The sequence below is a fragment of the Hirsutella rhossiliensis genome, assembly GCF_020360975.1.
Source record: "Hirsutella rhossiliensis strain HR02 chromosome Unknown scaffold00001, whole genome shotgun sequence".
Lineage (NCBI taxonomy): Eukaryota > Fungi > Ascomycota > Sordariomycetes > Hypocreales > Ophiocordycipitaceae > Hirsutella > Hirsutella rhossiliensis.
The window spans coordinates 11,555,372-11,575,375 of record NW_025408667.1 but is presented as its reverse complement, the minus strand read 5'-3'; the positions used below and the strand labels follow the sequence as shown (position 1 = coordinate 11,575,375).

Here is a 20,004-nt window from a genome sequence, read left to right as displayed (position 1 = left end):
ACTTCGTTGGACGGTCGAACGGTCCAGCACCCGAGAGAAGGTTGCCCGTCAGATCCTCGAACGAGCCCTCGCGAACCAGAAGGAGCTAGGCCGTCAGGCTAGAGCTCGCCAGCAAGATCTTATGGATTACACGGACCAGATCCGTGCGATCGAGGCGAGCTATGCAGGCATCAAAGACTCTGGGGCGCTCCGACAGGATACCCCCGGGCCCCCTCAGGAGCACCACACACCCCACGACCTCACGCCATCTCCCCCGTCTGAAGAATGAACCCCCTCGCAGGCGCCATCGTCGACTACGTCCACAGCCCGGACCCGGCACAATACAATCAAGATCAAGGACCCGGAGCCCTTGGACAATGGATCGAATCCGCGTTACGCTGACTGGAAGGCAGCAGTGGAGCGGAAGATGGAATTAAACGCCTACTTCTTTCCCGACGAATTCGCTAGGATTACGTGGATCGCGACCCTTATCAAGGGACAAGCGCACGAGGTCCTAGCGCCCTACCTCGCGAAACAGGACGACCTGGAGATCAGATCCGTGGGTCAGATCTTCGAGCTCCTTGGGTCAGTTTACGATAACAAGAGCCACAAGTGGGAGGCGAGGCAGCGGCTGGATAGCCTGAAAATGAAACAAGGGGAGTCCTTTATCGACTTCGCAGCGAAGTTCGTAACCCTTGCGACAAAAGCAGGACTCCATGACCGAGACCGGATCACAGAGCTTCACAAGAAGCTCACCGGTCGGATCCGCCTAAACAGCCAAGATATCTACGAGCGGTACGAGGAGCTTACGTTTGCTCAATATCGTGACCGGATGACTGCCCGGTATCTTGTTCAGGTTGACGCGTTAGAGGGACTGAAGGAGGACCGAGAGGAGGTTGCGAAGACTAGGATACCGACCCCAGACCGAGGAATAATCCGCCTCCCTCGGTCAAAGGCAGTCCGATTCGCTCCCCAAACCGAGTTACGGGCCCAGCGACCCTCGACTCCGCCGACTACCACGTTGCCGTCTGATGGTACCTTTAAGGGGAACTGTTTCGTTTGCAAAAGACCGGGCCATCAGGCTGCCGTCTGTCCGACAAAGGGATCCCCACGAGTGGCCGCACTTGTGGCGGCAGTGGGGACGGTAAACGACCAACTGAGAGCGTTATTGGAAGGATCGGACAGCGAAGGTAGCGAGTCGCAGGACGATCAAGATGAGGAGTCCGAGGTAGCGGGAAATGCCATAGCCTGAGCAAAGGCTCCGCACAGGCTATATCCTAAGTATTCGCAAGCTTACTGAGAACTTGAACTTATCGACAATTGATCACTTAATTGGCGGTCCTAGTTTTGTGATTAATAGCACGATTCGCAAACATGGCCTCGCTATCTCAGTACGCATCCTTGTGGATACCGGAGCACAAACGTGGCTATTAGGCAACTCACGCCTAACAAAGCCAGCAGCTAAACGACTCGACCTCCTAGACGCAGCTATACAGCGCCGCGTTATATTAAGGGAATTGATGGTCGTGCTCAGTGTATCACTTCTTCTATCCAAGCAGACTTCCAGCTCCAGGGGCGGACTTTCCGCGATCAACCGATCCTTGAGGCCGACCTAGGGACGAGGAACGATTTCCACCTGATCGTAGGACTTATGTTCTTGAGCCATTTCGATATCCGTCTCGACTGCCGCCGTCGTCGCCTTATCTTCCCTCCTGAGCTGGAAGCCCAGAGGGACTGGATCCCGGATATTGCACTTAAGGCTTCTCGTCTTATGTACCGAAGCCAGTTTCCCTACGAGTTCAGGCCGACGTAGAGCGGCGAGACCACCTTTGGGAAGAAGCAGAAAGACAGGACCAGGAAGAAGACGGCGCGGCCCATATCATCCAGATCTCCCGCGATACAGGAACCAACAGGGCCACGAGCACCATCGGCCCACGGCAACATCGTCCACGGTACTCTACTCATCGAGGGGATGACCTGGGAAGATGAACCGAGCACTGGCGGGCATCGAGTGGAGAGACCCTGCCAGAAGGATATCAGGCCACGGTACCAACGGAGGGCGCAGGATCTCGATATACTGATGATTTCGGCACCAGCATTCCACGCAGGTATCCGTCGCAGGAAGGACCATCGGCATGCCTACGAAGATGTGACTTTCCTCAACCTTCACATGATCGATAAGGCGCTCGGGGAAAGGGGCGAGCAGGATAACCAACAGGACGAGGACGACCGTTTCCTCGCAGAAAAGCTACCTCCAGAGCTCGCAGACCTAGCCGACGTGTTCTCCCGCGAGGACAGCAATAGGATGCCTCCGTCCCGCCCAGGGTAGACCATAAGATCGAACTAACAGGGCCTGCTGCGTTACGAACGCACCCATTGTACAGCCTTAACCGCAAACAGCTGGAGACTATGAAGGAGTATTTACAGGATAGTCTCCAGAAGGGCTTCATTGAGCCAAGCAGCGCACAGTTCGGATCCCCTGTCTGTTTTGCAAAAAAGAAGGATGGCAAGCTGCGTTTTTGCGTAGATTTCCGGAACTCAATCAGCTAACTAAGAAGGATCGGTACCCTATCCTCTTATTAGCGAGACCCTAGACCGCATTGCGAAGGCGAAGATATTTACGAAGCTAGATATTAGGCAGGCGTTCCACCGGATCCGGCTCGAACCGGATTCAGTCGAACTAACCGCCTTCCGCACGCGTTACGGCCAGTTCCACTACAAGGTCCTTCCCTTCGGGTTATGCAACGGGCCTAGTACGTTCCAACGGTTTATTAACACGACCCTTTGGGACTACCTCGACTCTTTCTGTACGGCCTACCTCGATGATATCCTCGTGTTCTCCGAAGATAAGAAGGAACATATGCGACACGTACGGCTCGTTCTAGAGCGACTTCGGGAAGCGGGTCTTCAAGTAGACATCAAGAAATGCGAATTCGGTGTCACAAAGACGGATTTCCTTGGGTTTATTATTAGTACGGATGGTATCTCCGTCGACCCTAGGAAAGTCTCGGCTATCCTGACCTGGCAGACCCCACGATGCAAAAAAGAGCTGCAGTCCTTCCTCGGATTCTGCAACTTCTACCGTCGGTTTATCCGTAACTACGGTAGAATCTGCCGACCCTAAACCGCTTGACAGGGAGAGTAGGTGGGATTTCGACGACCGGTGCCTTGAGGCCTTCGAGACCCTAAAGACAGCTCTAACTACCGCGCCAGTCCTCGTCCACTTCATAGAGGACCGCGAGACGAAGCTAGAGACTGACGCGTCGGATGGGGTTATCGCGGGCGTGCTCTCACAACTAGCGGACGATGGACAATGGCACCCGGTCTCGTTCCTTACGAAAACGATGAACGCAGCGGAGTGTAACTATGAGATACACGATAAGGAGCTCCTGGCTATTATCGTGTGCCTGAAGGAATGGATGCCCTTGTATCCCTAGTCGCTCCCGGAGTCATCAAGATCTTCACCGACCACCAAGCCCTCCAGTACTTCGCTACAAAGAGGATGCTAAACGCACGGCAAGCTCGATGGATCGAGACCCTTGCTATGGTTGGATTCGAAATCCACTATCGCCCGGGCAAGCAAAACGTCGTCGCCGACGCTCTTTCCCGCAAGGCCCAGGACGTGCAGTTACAGAAGGCGCTCAAGGAGTTGAACCGCTCGCAGATCCTAATCCCAGCAACTCAGTTTGCAGGGGGCACGACGGGAGGGGCTGCTATAGCCGCAGGCGCCGCAGGCGGAGACGACCCTACTATTGCCATATATACCCCCGGTTCCGCAAGACAAGCCGAGACCCCAAACTCTAGAGATGGGTGCCTACTGGAAGGATTCGAGCTTATCGAAGCGATCCTCCAGGCAAACCGGGCTTCACCCTCGCTACGCTCCGAAAGGGAGCAAGCAGAGATACCAGACTCCGGTTCCAAGTCCAGAGTGGCCTCCTCTGTTACGATGGACGACTAGTCGTCCCCGACGAGGCGAACCTACGGACTGCCCTTTGTCACGAGGCGCACCGTCCGCGAAGTCAGGCACATCCCGGCCGGAATAAGATGAGGAAGATCTTAACGAGACGGTACTACTGGCTCGGGATAGGAGGTTTTATTGACCGTTACTGCGCGAACTGCGCGGACTGCAAGCGGTCCCAAGACTCCCCCTCCGACCAGCAGGACTACTCCAGCCACTGCCAATTCCGGAGCGCCCTGGCAGCACATCTCTATGGACTTTAAGACAATGCCACGAGACAAGAAGGGGTATACGGCGGTCTTCGTTACGGTCTGTCGGTTGAGCAAGAGGACGTTCTCCCTACCGACATATACGACCTGTACCGCGCAGGATATGGCCTGGCTTTTCTACGAGCATATCTGGAGGACCTACGGCGCACCGGAGACCATTACGTCAGATCGCGGGCCGCAGTTTATTTCGAGCTTTGGAACGAACTTTGTCGCCTCGTGGGGACGAAGATGAAGCTATCTACGGCCGAACATCCTCAGACGGACGGTCAGACCGAGATAATAAACCAGTTCCTACAGACAAAGCTCCGTCCCTATCTAGACTACTACCAGGATAACTGGTCCGAAATGCTCCCCTGCTTGGATTTCGCACACTCAACCCACCCACACGAGAGCATCGGTCTAGCACCTGCGGAGCTTGAGATGGGATACTTACCCCGAATGTCGTTCGACTGGTCCGTGGCGCCACCCACAGCGACGGCCCCCCCCCAGAGAGCAGCTAGGGCGAACAGCGGCGCAGCAGTTCGCCTCCCGGGCCGCCGAGGGGGTCCGGTGGGCGAGGGAAGCCCTACTCACCAAGCAGGCGGAATACAAGCGGCAGGCGGATAAACGCCGTAGGGAGGTCGACTGGGAGGTAGGCGACCTGGTATACCTGAAAAAGGGACACTGGTCAACGGGACGGCTTGGATCAACCCTACCTAGGCCCGTTTCGGGTCTTATCGGCTAAGGGGCCAAACGCTTTCGAATTGGACCTACCACCAACGATGAAAATCCACCGGGTTATTAACGCTAGCCGACTACTTAAAGCGCCCTCGGATCCGGTACCAGGACAGACCTACGAACCGCCCCGCCGGTAGTCATACAGGGGAATCCGAGTGGGAGATCGACCAAGTCCTTGCATCCAGGATTGCCAGGGAAAGCTGCAATACCAGGTTAGTTGGAAGGGTTGGGACCCGGACCCAGATTGGTATCTAGCGAGTAACTTCAAAACGCTCCGCTAGCCTACAACACTTCCACAACGCCCACCCCGATAAGCCTGGCCCTCCGGGCCGCTTAGCTGCATGGATCAAGCAGCGGCGACGGACCAAATCGCCCTAGACACACCAGATGACGACCTCCCGACTCAACGGCAAGACAACACAAAAATGAGGCGACGGCGGGTAACGAAGTAGGTATGTCTCTGGGTATTGGCATTACGGCATTGGTCAGAGCTCGGGGCGAGCTCTCCGGAAGGAGGGGGTAGTGTCAGGGCCCTACCTGGGACCCCTGGGTTACCGTGACACACCTGGGGACTACTACGGAACCCGCGGGCGGGCACGGGCAGCTCCGGGCACGGGCAGCTCCGACGGTAGGTACGGGCAGCCCCGTCATCCAGGTCCGAAGCGACAGGGAGGATATGAGGAGGTCACGGCGTTAGGAGTTATGTGGTTTTCTTTCCTCTTCATCTTAGTATTCTTTCGTTACAGAGTATCTTGCTAGCTTTGTCTGCAGTCCCCTTTCGCTCGCCGTGACATGTAGTAGTAGTAGTAGTAGTATTGATTACCGTCTGGGACATCCCTATAAGGGCAAAAGACGTGCTAGGCTAGGTATAGTACAAGATGAGGGTGCTCGCCGGAAACCCGTCGCGCCTTCCTTACTTCTACTCCCCTATCTAGCAATTCTTGGACTCTGTGGCCGCTCGGATTCTCAGGTCCCTTCCCCCGTCAGCGGGTTCCGGGCACGGCGGTAAAGCCGTAATATTAGTCAGTCTTCGGTCAGAGCCGGGTGACTGAGAAAGCCCACGCAGTCAGCTGGGCCGTAGGCCCACGGGGAGCCTACGGGCAGAAAACATAGAAAAGAGAGAATTGTACATATTAGGTTGGGGGGTTGCCTCAAGCTAGTGGCGGTGGCAAATCCGATCAAAGAATCCTGCCTCCGTTACTAGCCCGAGGAACCGGTCAAATCCCCTTCCTAGTGCCTGGTTGATAGCCTTGCCCGCCGTGGGGCTGGCCTTAGGCGGTGTCGAGTACCTACCTTCCGGCAGTAGAAGGGTGTGTCGGTGATTTTCTCCTCCCGCAGGAGCATTCGATCCGGGCCTCTTCGTGGTTAAACCTCTCGTGGTAGTCGGCGAAGTCCCCGTGCCCGCTCCTCGCAGCGAGCAGGTGATGGAGGTGCTGTCGTTTGGTGTGCAGCTCCGGGGGGCACCCGAGCGAGGCCTTGAGCCCTAGGCTCTTGTAGCTGCTCGGGGCCCCCGCGGCCCACCAGTCCTGGAAGTCGCGCCTGGCCGCAGCCTTGGCCTGTCTCTTGATGTTCGCGTACGTCGGCGGCCTGTCCGGGCCGAGGCCCGGCAGCCCTCCTTTGCTAGCTGGTCGGCCCGCTCGTTGCCGGCGATCCCCGTATGGCCGGGGCACCAGCGCGTCCTGACGTCTCCGTGCCGAGCCGCGGCCTCAGCGAACTTCTCCGCCGCCGCTTGCGACGAGATCGATGGGCTGCCTCGTATGGCTCTTATAGCCGCAGAGTTATCAAGGCAGACGACTATCCGGCACTGCTGGTCCGGGGTCCTGGGGGACCACGTGAGTGCCGCTCGAAGCCCCTCGAGGGCGCCTTCCACCTCTGCGTCGTAGACCTCAGCGAGTAGGACCCGACCGCTGCCGTAGGTCACTTCGCTGGGGCCTAGCCACACTGAGTACCCATACCCGCAGGCGCCGTCTTCGCTCTGCGAGCCGTCAGTGTAGACGATGAGGGTATCTTCAGGGCATACCGGAGCCACGAGTTGAAGTCTCTCGCCGCCTGCGTTTTGTCTACGCCCCCTGTCGGGTCGGGCTGAGGGGGTGCTGGGGGGAGAAGTCGGGGCCTCGGAGCATGGGCCGTCATTTGGTGAAGACGCAGGAGTCTCGAGGCGTGCTGCTTCTGGGCCGCGCGAGGGGCCCGCATACCGTGCCTCTTCATTAGCTCCCGGCCAGGCGTTGGGAGGATGCTCATACGGGGTGTCAAGGGGTGCCGCTCATCTAGGGAGCGTAGACGGACCGCGGCGCGTCTCTGAGCGTCTGCGAGGAGCAGCGTGGCAGGGGGGATCCCGGTCTCTCGGTGGAGGCCACAATGGGCATGGTACACCAGACGGGCGCGATGGCGCGCATCGCGACGTTTAAGGTCAGCTGGATCCTATTCTTCAGGTAGGTGATCCGCGACGGAACTAAGCGGGCAGTCCCCCACACAGGCCGAAGCGCCCCCGGGTACCATACATGGGCGCCGTATAAAAGGATCGGGAGGACGCAGGCCGTGACCGCATGCCGTGTCGACCGGGGAGGGATTCCGCGCCGGGTGTTTGAGAGGTTCTGGAGGAACCCTGCGGCCGTCATCGCCTTCGCGGCCCACTTCTCCACATGCGTGCGGAATGAGAGCTTTCTGTCGTACCAGACGCCGAGCCAGCGCAGGTCCTGCTGTGGCTCCTTTTCTACGGACCCGTGCCAGACCGACGGCAGGTCCCCTTTGTATCTCGGTCTCGTGAAGTGGATGACTTCTGTCTTGCCCGGGTCGAACACTACGCCATTATCGGCTCCCACTGGATGAGCTCACCCGCGGCGCGCGTGGCCCGGGCGGCCGTCTCCTGTAGGGACCGGCCCGGATCAGGGTGGCCACGTCATCTGCGTAGCCGAAGCGCGAGTTCGGTTCCCTATCGAGTAGATGGGCACTGTATAGAGGAGGAAGAGAATCGGGAGGCCGGGAGCCCTGTGGCAGCCCGCACGTCAGGGGTTGTCGGCGTCGTTATATCCTCGAGCCGTATTCTGGCCGATCTCTGCTCCATAGCAACCTGCCCACCGGACCAGGTTTGTTGGCCAGCCCTGTTCCGTAGGCGTAGGAGGAGCCGGTTCCGCAGAACCGTGTCAAAGGCGCCCTGTATATCCATCGTGATTAGCGTGGCGACTTTCCCCTCGGTGAGGGCCGTCTCCGCGTCGTGGAGCAATGCTAGCGCTAGGTCGAGCGCTGAACGTTTGGGCAGGGCACCCGCATGCTGGCTGTGGATGACTCGTTGTGTGATCGCAGCCCAGGCCAGGCGCCGGGCTATTAGGCGTTCGAGTCCCTTGCCGAGGCAAGCTAGAGAGAAATCGGCCTCCAGCCTCTCGGAATAGACAGGTCCCTCTTGCCAGGCTTAGGGATCATTACGACCTCTGCTGCGCGGAAACAAGCGGGGTGGTAGCCCAGGTGTAGGCAGCCTTCATATAGTCCCCTCACCGCCTCGCCGATGTGGTTCCAGACGCGACGCAGCATTCGGACCGTGATGCCGTCGATCCCCGGGGAGGTGTTGCCCGTAGAGGTGCAGGCGCATGCCGCATCCGCGAGCGTGACGCTGCAGTCGAGAGTCCTCCTGGGGCCAGCACCTCTGGGGCCCAGGGGTCCGGGATGTCGTCCGCGGCCCCGCGCCTTTCTAGGATCTCGACTCGGAGCGCGTTTGCCTTTTCCGTCTGGGTCTCGAAGACCTGGTCGCCTACCTGTATAGGCGGGGCCCCGGAAGGGGGCGGGTTTCTCGACCACCGCATGATCTTATAGATATCCTGGTTGCTCTCGGCGCCTTCTAGAACAGTCTGCCAGAAATGTCTCTTAGCCCGCCGTACCGCCCGGCGCAGCTCCCGCCGGGCAGTCTGGACCTCTCTGCCGTGCCCTGTGGGGTAGATCCGCCGCATAGCTCTTAGTTCGGCCGCTGCACCGGCGCACTGATCGTTCCACCATGGGGTGCCTCTCGCGTTCTTCCTGGGCCGTCGGCCCGCTGCGTCGGCCGCCTCTTGGAGTAGGCGAGACAGCGCCTCGGCCAGCCTCTCCAGGCCTCTGGGCTCAACGGCCAGCCGGGGTAGTGCTGTGGCCCCAGCCCGCACAAGTTCCTCGAATCGCTTCATTTCTTCCTCGGAGCTTACCCTTGGTCTAGCTATCGTCCTTGGGGGAATCCGCCGGGAGCTTAATGCTGATCGTGTAATGGTCCGAGCCGGTATGAAGGTGCTCTTCGATAAGCGCGTCAGCAGAGGGGATATTGGCAAAGGCTAGATCAATGGTATTTCCGCGGGCGTGTGGCCTCGCCTGGCGTGGTGAGCAGTCCGAGCCCTTGTCGGCCGCCCACTGGGCGATGTCCTTCCGTTCCTCGCACTCCGGGCTCCAGGCTGCCAGGAGAAATGACAGGCGTTGAAGTCGCCCGCGATGAGGCATCTCTCGGGGACGTCCTGCTGGTGGAGGAGGTAGTCGAGTGGCTCGGGTGTCTTCGCGTGTCGATAGAAGTTGATAATAAGGGTGCTGTTTACCCGGAGCCACAGGATATCACGCGTAGGGGCGGGGCAGAGTTGCTCTGCCCGTATATCTGGGTGGTTCCGGACATACGAGATCACTCTCGGGCCTGATCCGGTTCCCAGGCGCGTTCTGGGGCGAATGCGTGGAAGGAGCGGTGCGTCTGGGTCCTGCAGGCTCCGCCTTCTTTTCTATCCAAACGTTCGGTTCCTGGATGAGCACGACGTCGTAGTCTTCTGCTTCCGCTAGTCGTAGGGCTATGCTATGATAGGCCCCTATTTTGGCCACGTTGGCCTGGAGAACTCGGATCGTCCTCCTGTCGCGAGTTGTTAGTGTTAGGGGCCTATTGTTCATAGGGGTCCAGGGATACGTTTCGTCGGCGCCTCTTCATAGGAGACTCGGATCTGTCTTCCTGTGGTGGAGGGAGCGTTGTGGAGTCTGGCGCCTGCGCGCTAGTGGGGGGCAGCCGCTGGGGTCGACATTGCTGCTGCTGTTGCTGCTGCTGTTGCTGCTGCTGGTCCTGTTGCTTGCCTAGGCGGGCCTCGGCAGCTCTCATGCAGGGCGACGGGTCGGTCCTTGGGAGGGTTGGGGAGGCGGTCGCCGTGGCCCGTTCGAGCTCCATATTGGCTTGCCGGTATAGCTGAGAGCCGATCTTCCTTACGGCGTACTTCTCGATCTTGGAGAGCCGCACGAGTTGGCCGTGGGCGCCTGGGTCTGGCAGGGCACTCCTTATGGTCCGCCGGGAAGGGTCCGGAACAGTTCGCGCACCTCTCCGGCTGCTTGCAGTCGTTATCGCGATGGTCTTTCCCGCCGCATCGTCGGCAGGCTTGTTTTCGGTCGCAGGCGTAGCGGGGTGATAATCCCAACAGGTGTCGCACTGCGCGGGCCGGGCGGTCTTGGCGATCAGTCGGGCTAGTCGGCTGGTGCCGAAGAGCCGCCATCTCCTCTGTATCGCCGCCTGAAAGGACACAATCATTGTCACAGTGGGCTGGTCGGAGCTTTCGGAGTATCTCTTAGCAATGTGCACATCAATTGGTTCGGCACCTGTCTGGAGCTTGATCTCTTCTTTGATAGCTTGGTCATAGTCCACGGCGGCCCCCCAGATATCCGTGAGCTGCCTGGGGCAGTCCGCCACAGCGTACGTGTGCCACTTCTGGAAGCCTTCAACCGCCACGGCCCCGAGGCGGGCCGCCCAGTCGTCCTGCCGTTCCACAAGCAGGTCCCTCGCCTCCCGGTCTGAGGCCCGTATAGCCCATCCAGTCTTAACCCGGGCGATCTGTGGCATGCGTTCTGTCCCTAGGTTGAGAGTCTTAGCTACGTGAGCTCTGATGGCATGCCCCTGATAGCCCCATGCTGGGGACTTGTCGTCGAGCCGCACGAAGACACGCAGGTCATCTTTAGGCGGCTGGACCGGAGGCGCCTTCCAGGGCTTCGGGCCGAGGCGTGCCGGCAGGGGGGCCCTTGTCTGTGCCATCCCCTTCTGGGCCATAGCGGCGTAGGTCGGTGCGGTCCCGTCTCTGCCGTGGCGGCTGTTGACATTCTGACCGGCGCGTGTGGGCGCGCCGTTGAGCGCGTCGTCCCAGTAGCTAATGAAGCCGCGCGAGAATTCCTTCGCGAAGCTGAGCGCGTGGCCCGAGTTGAACTGGGCAGCCGTCTTGTCGAAGGCGGTGCAGAATGCGCGGAAGACGGCCAGCTTTGCCTGTTGTGCTTCCATCTGGTTGGCGATAAGTCTCTCTGCCGCGTGGGCAACCGTTACTGCTGGGCCTTGAGCCTCGGGCAGGTCGTCCGGCTCGTCGGTCTCGGTTTCGTCTGCTGCGTCTCCCATTACAGCGTCTAGCTGGTCGGTGTCGGTGTGGGCATTGTCGCTGTTCGTGGAGCCGAATGGAGTCGTCGGGTTGCTGTGCGCGTCGTGGCAACAGTAATTCGGCAAGACCCGCGCGTGGGGCCTGCCGGAGGAGCGCTTCTCTAGCTCCTGGGGCGTTCGTGGAGTCATCGGCTCTTGTTCCTGGGGCGGCAGTCGCGCCTGGTCCGCGGGGTTGGGTGCCATCGCCGCCCTCAGCTTGCGCTGAGCGTGGTGTTAAACGCCCTTGTTAGCGGATGTGTGTTGTGTACAGCGAAGTCCTTAACAGATGGTGCCAAGAAAGTAAGAATACAAGGGAGTGTGTGTCGCCGTGACATGGTGCGAGCTTGCGAGTTCCAATAAAGTGGGGCGTGGCACGGGTTCCACTTCTTGCCGCCGTGGGGCCGTCATTACCACCCCTCCCCCCCAACTCTCCCCTGTAAATATTCTTCTCTTCTGCGGGCTGTTAGCAGCCTGTTAGTGGATAATTATTTTCAGGTCACCCGACCATGCTTCTGCCTCTCTAGCCCTAACGGGGCTCTAGCAAGCAAAAGGCAGACTTTGGAGAGTTCGTCTCCTCTTGGGAAGCTGGTCTCGAATAACGGCATGCCTCGCGCTGCCTCGCCTTCTGCCGCCTCGCGGCATCGCCTTCTTCTGCCGCCTTTACTGGCTGGCCTCGAGTTCTGCCGCCTCGCGGCCCCGACCTCTTCTGCCGCCTCGCGGCCCGACTTCTTCTCGCCCTTCCTGGCACGCCTCGCGCTGCCTCGCACCCTCTGCCGCCTTTACTGGCTGGCCTCGCCTTCTGCCGCCTTGCGGCTCTGCCTCCTTCTGCCGTCTCGCGGCTCCGAACTTGCCGCCTTGCGGCCTTTCTGCCGCCCAGCGGCCACGACTCTCTGGACTGGTGGGCCGCGGGGCCCTGAGGAGCTACAAGAGCCTAGAGCTCAAGGCCTCACCGGGTGTCCCCGGAGCTGCACACCAATCGACAACACCTCCACCACCTGCTTGCTACGAGGAGCAGGCACGGGGACTTCGCCGACTGTCATAACCACGAAGTGGCCCCGGATCGAACGCTCCTGCGGAGAAGACAATCGCCATCGGGGCGAATCCCCGACTAACATTGCTACACTCTCTGCTTCCTTTTTCTTTTCTTTTCTTTCTGCCCCGTAGGCCCTCCTCGAGGGCTTGCGGCCGGCCCATGACTTCGTGGGCTTTCTCAGTCACCCGGCCTCGGCCAAAGACTGACTACTATTACGGCTTCACTGCCGTGCCTGGAACCCGCTGACGGGGAAGGGCCCGAATTTCCGACCGGCCTCAGAGCCTCAGAATTGCTAGATGGAGTGGTTAGGTGCTACACACGGTCCTTAGTCCAGGTACTCGGGATATTCTATGTATCTAGTCTTCTCTAGCCTAGCACGTCTTTTGCCCTTATAGGGATGTCCCAGACGGTAATCAATAGGGGGTAGTTAAATAACCACCTCCTCCCACTAATCTGCCACCCCAAAGTGGGTCAATGTGGCGCATCGCCGCACACAACGTCCGGCCGGCCCCAGTGCACACACGAGACCCAAGGCACAATGCCCAAGGCACACAACGCAAGTGAAGCCGGCCGCGATGCATAGAACATAGAAATGCCACTTTTCTAGGAGTCATTAGACCCGCATCGTCAATTCAAGAGCACTATAACTACAAGGGCTATAAAGGGCATTCCTTCGCCATCTCCCTTAGCGCAAGGGCGTTAGCCTCATCAAGCCGCTCCATCGTATCAAAGTCACAGAACACAGAGGTCGGCGCACGAGCCGAAGGCTTCGCATTCCGGCGCCTAAGGCCAAAGCCGATCTCCCAGCCTACGGTCTTGCAGGCACGAGTAGCCTCGGCCTCGGACTCGTAGGTGGTAGAGAACACAGTGCTCATGGACTCCATAGCGGCAAGTGGTACGGTGACGTGGGTGGCACGGTCGTGACGGGGCGGCGCGGCGGTGATAACGGCGTTGCAACCGATTAAGGCGTTGTTAAGATATCGCGAAAAGCTTCACTTACGGCTGACTGTGTGATGTTGCGCGGCGTGCCTTGTGTGCCAAGGAGGTTTTGGCGTTACGCCACCTTTACCTCAAAGGTGCGCCACATTGACCCACTTTGGGGTGGCAGATTAGTGGGAGGAGGTGGTTATTTAACTATCCCCAATCAATACTACTACTACCATGCCCCACCCCCCTTTCGGTAACACCCACCTTTCGGTAGCGCAATTGAAAAATTCTCCACCAAAAGTCTACCATTTGAACTACATGAAATATGATCAGAACTTAACATTATAAACACAAAAATTATATCATTCCGTAGAGAAATGGACGCTCTTATATGTACCGGCGCTTTTTTACCATTCGCCCGGATCTGGTGGTGACTGGAAGGGCTTCGGTGCCACCTTGACTTCGATCACTGAAGCTGTCTCCACCTCTGAGACCGCCTCCTCCTCTGTGTCAGAATTCAGCACAACGGCTATCTCTCGGCTTTTAATTTGGGGATGGCTTCCTCAGCCACCAAAGCTTCACTGAGAGTCATGAACCGTCTGTTCGGGTTCAGGAATTGCTCTCCTCTTCTTGCCTCTCTGCAGCCGGGCCACTTCTTCCTCTAGCTTCGCGATTCTGTTGCTGTGCTCGGCAAGCGTCTGTTCTTGGGCTTCAAAGCCTCTAGCTATCACGGCGTATCGTCTCCGGGTACCAGGAGTCTTGTTCTTTCCGAAATCGCGAATCTGGCGGCTGTTTCTTGGCGTATCATCAGAACCCAAAATGGCGCGGACTTTGGAGACGTCTCTACAATGTCCGCGTGAATTTCTGGATGCCGCAATGCCTTGGATCGTGAGATCGGCCAATTCCCAGTGACCCTCCAGCCGGACAATATATTCTTTGCCGTCATTCCAACCTCGCGCGCTTTAGCATATGCCCGTATAAAATTGACCTTATGAACAGGCGCAGAATCGGTCAAACAGGTCAATTTCTGAAGTTCTTTCCGGTAAGCTGCCTTGGAGGCATTGAATACACCGTTATCTAACGGCTGGAGGCCATGAGAGCAGTGGGCAGGAAGGTAACAGCAATAAACGTTGTTCAAAAAGCATGTGGCCATCCATGCATCCTGGTCCCGGTTAACGGTAATTCCTACAGAGGTGGATAAAGAAACGCACCGTTGCATGACTTCCATGTCCATCTAATATGATCAGTCTAGCATCTGAGGCATCGGCTGGTCGCGTCTGGGGCAAATAGACCCTCTCAAGCCACTCAATAGCGATATGGTTGTCCGTCCATCCGTTGGGCGACGTTATGTAATGCCAGTCGGCTATTTTGCCGAATTCCGTCAAGAACCACTGTTTCTGAAGTTCTTTGCCCTTAAAGATAATGCCAGGGTAAGGACACGGCCGTCTGCAGTGATAGCTTCAATAAATGAGGTCCAGTTGCGGGACTGTGGCCCTTTCAGAAGGGCCTTCCGTTTTGGGTCTGCACTCCCAACCACAAGACTATCCAAACCTGGCAAAAAGAGTCTGGTTAGTAAAAGTAATGAAAGACAAGCCAAATACTCACCAAAGCCAGACATAATACCGCCTTCGTCAACATTCACGGTATTTTCTGGTTTAATCCATCCATACTCCTTTTCCCTGATATCGAAGAACCAGTGAACCGCACGAGGCGTAAAAGCATTAAATCGGTTAGCTTCCTGACGTCTCCCACGCTTGTTCTTGATGTCCGGATGGCGATTGATGAATTTAGAGACCCAGTTGCGCCCCACTGTCCGGTCGTTGTTCAGTTGCTTCATAAGAGCCTCCACACATGCGCGGATCTGACTGTGGGAGGGAGCATAGCCGAGAGACTCTTGGCGGAGGATCCAAGAAACCAAGCGAGCTTCCTGAGACTTACTCAAGAGTTGACGAGGCTGGATCTGATCAGCCAGGGCTACCTGGCCTTTGAGTCTGTCGGAAATAGACTGCTGAGGTATGTCATACTTTTGGGCGGCGCGGTACTGCGACAAGCCGTTTTTTGTGACATCAATTATCGCATTAGCCATAATATCCTCCGTATAAATACTCCGAGGCCGCTTTAAGGTCATTTTGGTCATGTGGTGGAGGAATAACGAGAAGAATCATCGTCAGGAGGCGGAAGGAGATTAGGGGGTTGGATGGTAATTTCGCGTGCAAGGTACGCACAGGCCACAGACCCCTGTACAAACATTCAACCATCGAAAAGTAGAATTCAATCAATCCTCTATCTACTCCAAGTGACGGCTTGTGAATATCTTCAAAGCTGGCTGGAATCGGTGTAAGTGAAATTGATGGGTTTTGGTGGGGATATTTCCTAATGCGCTACCGAAAGGTGGGTGTTACCGAAAGGGGGGTGGGGCATGGTACTACTACTACTACCACCCCTCCCCCCAGCTGCAGGCGGCCAGAAGTGGCCTTGCATGGGCTTTACGTAAAGCTGTCAGAGATCGTCAGGAACTGGACGACGCAGCAGCGCAAGGAATTTGTGGCCTTGAAGCATGACTTCCAAAAAGGGAGGTTTTGGGGGCTGGGGTTGGCAGCGGGGGTGAGTTTCTGGTGGTGTTGGTGGATGAGTCACAGTAGTTCACGTCTTGCCGCCATGGGGTGCTATTCCCGCACCCCCAGTTGCAGGTCGTCGACAATATGAGTACCCGCGAACTCACTCATCCTTTGCCCACACTACGAAAGAAGGCTGCTTCAGTGTCATTGCTGCTTCTCCAACTGGACAAGGAGACACTGGCCGCAACTGGCGTGATTTGGCCGCGCGAGGCATCGCATTCATTCGCCACAGTCTCTACGGCGGCTTGTTGCTGTGACCCATTCTGACTTGCATTCTCTACTGTATGACGGGCCGCAAAGGCACAAGGGTCAAAGCCACGTCCACATATGCCTCCCTCCATCGACCTCACCCCACCAGTAACTGGACAAATCTAGAACGCGTACCTTATTTGTCTATCAGGGTGGCAATAGCCCCAACTGGATAAATGGACACGGCCTTGAAGGTCCTGCGGCTACTGTGAGTCCGAATGCGCACGCAAACGGCTAAGTGGCTCCCCATGACGACGTGTTGCTGTGCCCAATTTGGACTTGCATCCGCATGCGTGATCTGCTCGTCTGGATCACGCCAGCACCTTACCCCGCACTAACTTAGTGATCTGCACGGCAAGAATCGGACGAAGCGGGCCCCATCCGCTTACAAGCTCCACATCAGTGATCGGCACCTCAGGAGCGGACGACACGGTAGCGAGAGATGCCACCAAACGGCGTCAAGAAACCGACGATCAGCTGCGGCTCAATGGCCACGCGAAGAACGGGACAACGCACGCTCCTGACACAGTAATCTGCATGTCGAGAATTGGACAACGTATGCCCCTGCTACAGTGATGATGTCAAGAATTGGACGACGCATGCCCCTGCCACATGCATATGCGTACAAGCTCCACATCAGCGATCTGCATGTCACGAACCGGACGACCACGTGAAAAATTGGACGGAGCGCCTCACTAGGACGCGGTAATTGATGGGGGCGCCTCGCAAAAGCCGACGGCGTTGGGCGGGGGAGAGGGGCCGTTTTTGCGCTTTCTATTTCTGCCTCGCGCCGCCTCAGTCATGCGCGGGCACAGAGCTGGTCAGAATTCTGGCAGAGCCATAAATGGTCTCGCCGAGAGGAAGCGACTGCGACGGATAGGGCGGCCACGAAGCATGGTATTAATATCGGCATCGGCGCCCTCTCCGTCTCCTGATTCTTCTTCCTCAGGGTTGTCGAGGAGCTCATGCTCCTCGGCCCTCATGGCTGTCCATTAGCTCGTGTCCCGAGGTGCATTTGCATCTTGATGGAGCTAAAGGCGCTTCGGCTCTCACGAATGTCCAGAACTCGTGTCCTGCGAGGTGCCTCTGCACCTTGCTGGAGCCCATAAGCGCTTCGGCCTCAAGGCTGTCCATTAGCTCGTGTCCCGAGGTGCCTCTGCACCTTGATGGAGCTAAAGGCGCTTCGGCTCTCACGACTGTCCAGAACTCGTGTCCTGCGAGGTGCCTCTGCACCTTGCTGGAGCCCATAAGCGCCTCGGCCATTACCGCAGTCCAGGAGCTCATGCCCTGCGGAGAGCTGCCATGCCCTGCCGGAGCTAATGCCCTTCTGCGTGGGTTTATACCTGCCAGGAGCTTTCATGCCCTGCTGGTGCTTAGACCCTAGCCTCCGGTGAGCACACCGGATGCTGCCTCGCAAAGCAGCAGGACGAAGCAGCAGACCTTCACGTGGTGTCCGGTGTCAGTAGCTGCGATGCTTCCCTTCACACGACTGGCGGTGTGGTCTTGAGTGGATGCCTAGCTGCGGACGGTTGAAGCCGCCGCGCTGAATCCATAACCTGATCTCATCGCCTGTTTACTGAGCGGAGCGCATCGTCGGTGAAGCCAACATGCTGCAATATAGATTCAAGTTGATTCCTGGCTCTCGGGCCTCTGCGGCTCTGGGTAAGTCTGCCGACCAAAATAGCAAAACACAGATCGCTCTCGAGTATGCCTACCGCCGGAGCCGCGACCCGGCCTGCTCAGTGTTCTGGGTCCACACCGACAATGAGACGACATTTACGCAGGACTACAAGGTTATTGCGAAGAGGCTGGGCCTGGCGGGTAGTCTGGATGGGTAGGAGCTGCTGACGGCCGTACGCGAGCGAATCGAGACGGACCCGTGCTGGCTGCTCATTCTCGACAACGCGGAAACACCACGCCGTCGTCGTCGTCGTCGCACTCAAGCGAGGCCCTTGACGGGCACCTCGGCGCTCACCCGCACCGTCTTCTCGTCGTCGCTCGGCTCGGCCACGAGCTGCTTCGGCCTCTGCAGGTGTAGATTCTCGGGCGACTCGGGTCAGTTGACGTGGTCTTTTGACAAAGTCTTGGCGCTGCCGGCCTGAAATTTGCCATTTTGGCGGTCGTGATTTCGACGCTTTCCGAGATCAAGATGTTGGACGCCAGACCTGGATGTCCCTGAGCCCGTCGTGATTGGGGGTACCTGAAGCTGGCCACCCGGTGAGCTGGATTGCAGCGGGGCCAGCGGCTACGGCGGGGCAGCCCCCGGGACTTACAGTGGGCTTGGTGACGGAGCTTGGGCAGGGTCGGTCCCATCTCGCGCAGCTTCGCCTCACCACCAATCTCGCCCGACGCCGCCGCGGAGGCGCATGACGGCGCTCCATTAGCTCTCCGCGAGAGCTCCCCCCATCCAGACGCCCTCCCTGCAACGCGGCGGCCAGCAATGGCCTACGTCGCCCCCGTCCACAAGCCCACCAGCATCCGCCATGCACTGCGCATCCGTTTCCTGTCCCCCAATCACGAGGACCTCGTGCTGGCGTAGGTGCCTCCCCCCGTCCGCCGCGCGCCGCCTGCTGACGCGCGGCCGCCAGCAAGGCCAATCGCCTCGAGATATGGCGCCTCACCGACGACGGCATGACGTGCCTACACACCAAGCTCATCTACGGCATCATCTCCATGCTCCAGCGGCTGCGGCCCAAGGACCACGACATGGACCTGCTCTTCATCGCCACTGACCGCCTGCAGTACTTCAACGTGGCCTGGAACCCCGACACCAGCCAGCTCGACACGGTCGAGCAGACGATAGAGGACACGGCTGAGCACTACATGCGCCACTCGCAGAGCCAGAACAAGTGCCTCGTCGACCCCTCGGCCAAGTTCATGGCCATGCACCTCTGGGAGGGCCTCTTGAACGTCTTCCGCCTGCCCTCGCGCAAGGGCGCCACCACCAAGCTCGTCGCCCTCGACCAGGTCCGCCTCACCGAGGTGTGGATGAAGGCCAGCACTTTCCTGCACAGCCGCACCGGACACCCGCGCATCGCCTTTCTCTACAAGACGCAGCTCGTGTCGTTCTGATTTACAAACCCCTGGTCAGGGCAAGTATCGGCGGGCCAGGGGAAAGACAACACCGAGGTCGCACGCACTAGGGAACGAACAAAAAGCCAGCGCCGAAAGTAGCTCTATATAGAAAAGGCATGCAATCATTCGGCCCACATCAGCTTGCAGAAGCGCAGCGTTGTAGTCCTGACCTAGATACCGAACGAACATGGTGGCCTTGCTCTGTGGCATCTCTTGAGTACAGGAGCCCTTGTGCTTTGGCCTTTGCAGCACAAGGGCATATGGCTTGAACATGAGTGGGGATCCCATGGCGCAAATAGATACCTGGAGGAAGTTTAGCTAGCTTCTGATTCGAGTTGAGTACGAATAGAGAGCCATCGAGAGGGATGGGAACGCCTCCCTATTTGTCAAGTCATCTGCCCGCTTCTCCGCTTGGGATTACCAGTCATGCCTCCCGCAGCAAGGGGCTGTGAAAGATTTCGGCATTGCCGAGCCACTCCTTTTGACACTCTTCGTCCTGGAGGAAGAGCTGCAGGACCCTGGCCCCTTGCTCACAAACTACTTCCCCTCCCACATTCCTCCAAAGAGTGCCTGCCCTGATCCCAGGGATAACCAGCTCACTCTCGCTACGGCATGGGTCTGCACCGACCTTCCCCATTCATTGGCTTCATCCGTAACCCAAGACCAACAAGTGATGCTCCACGACGCGGAGCTGGCACGAAATTTGCCAGACTGGACCGGTGAAACCAGGGGTGTCGTTCCGACTCATGCATGCATGAAGAGGCGGCATGCGGCATCTTGCCCCCTCCGGTCGTAGACATGTTGAC

The 20,004-nt window shown here is 58.1% G+C and overlaps 4 protein-coding genes across 4 annotated transcripts; 1 reads left to right on the top strand and 3 right to left on the bottom strand.

Moving 5' to 3' along the window:
• Positions 1–6,288: 6,288 nt before the first annotated feature.
• HRG_01485 (RNase H domain-containing protein) lies at positions 6,289–7,116 on the bottom strand (the record flags this gene model as incomplete). Its single annotated transcript, XM_044859956.1, has 3 exons — positions 6,289–6,449; positions 6,502–6,896; positions 6,944–7,116. 3 exons carry the CDS (start codon positions 7,114–7,116, stop codon positions 6,289–6,291), a joined length of 729 nt encoding a protein of 242 aa, XP_044726356.1.
• A 2,680-nt stretch (positions 7,117–9,796) lies between these two features.
• On the bottom strand, positions 9,797–11,500 carry HRG_01484 (Ribonuclease H-like protein; the record flags this gene model as incomplete). Its single annotated transcript, XM_044859955.1, has 1 exon — positions 9,797–11,500. The coding sequence occupies one exon, from the start codon at positions 11,498–11,500 to the stop codon at positions 9,797–9,799; it is 1,704 nt and encodes a 567-aa protein (XP_044726355.1).
• Positions 11,501–12,985: 1,485 nt separating this feature from the next.
• On the bottom strand, positions 12,986–15,384 carry HRG_01483 (tc5 transposase DNA-binding domain-containing protein; the record flags this gene model as incomplete). The annotated part of the gene is made up of 3 exons (XM_044859954.1): positions 12,986–13,319; positions 13,668–13,761; positions 14,862–15,384. 3 exons carry the CDS (start codon positions 15,382–15,384, stop codon positions 12,986–12,988), a joined length of 951 nt encoding a protein of 316 aa, XP_044726354.1.
• A 3,179-nt stretch (positions 15,385–18,563) lies between these two features.
• Positions 18,564–19,195, top strand: HRG_01482 (mono-functional DNA-alkylating methyl methanesulfonate n-term domain-containing protein; the record flags this gene model as incomplete). Its single annotated transcript, XM_044859953.1, has 2 exons — positions 18,564–18,658; positions 18,712–19,195. The coding sequence occupies 2 exons, from the start codon at positions 18,564–18,566 to the stop codon at positions 19,193–19,195; spliced, it is 579 nt and encodes a 192-aa protein (XP_044726353.1).
• Positions 19,196–20,004: the final 809 nt, after the last annotated feature.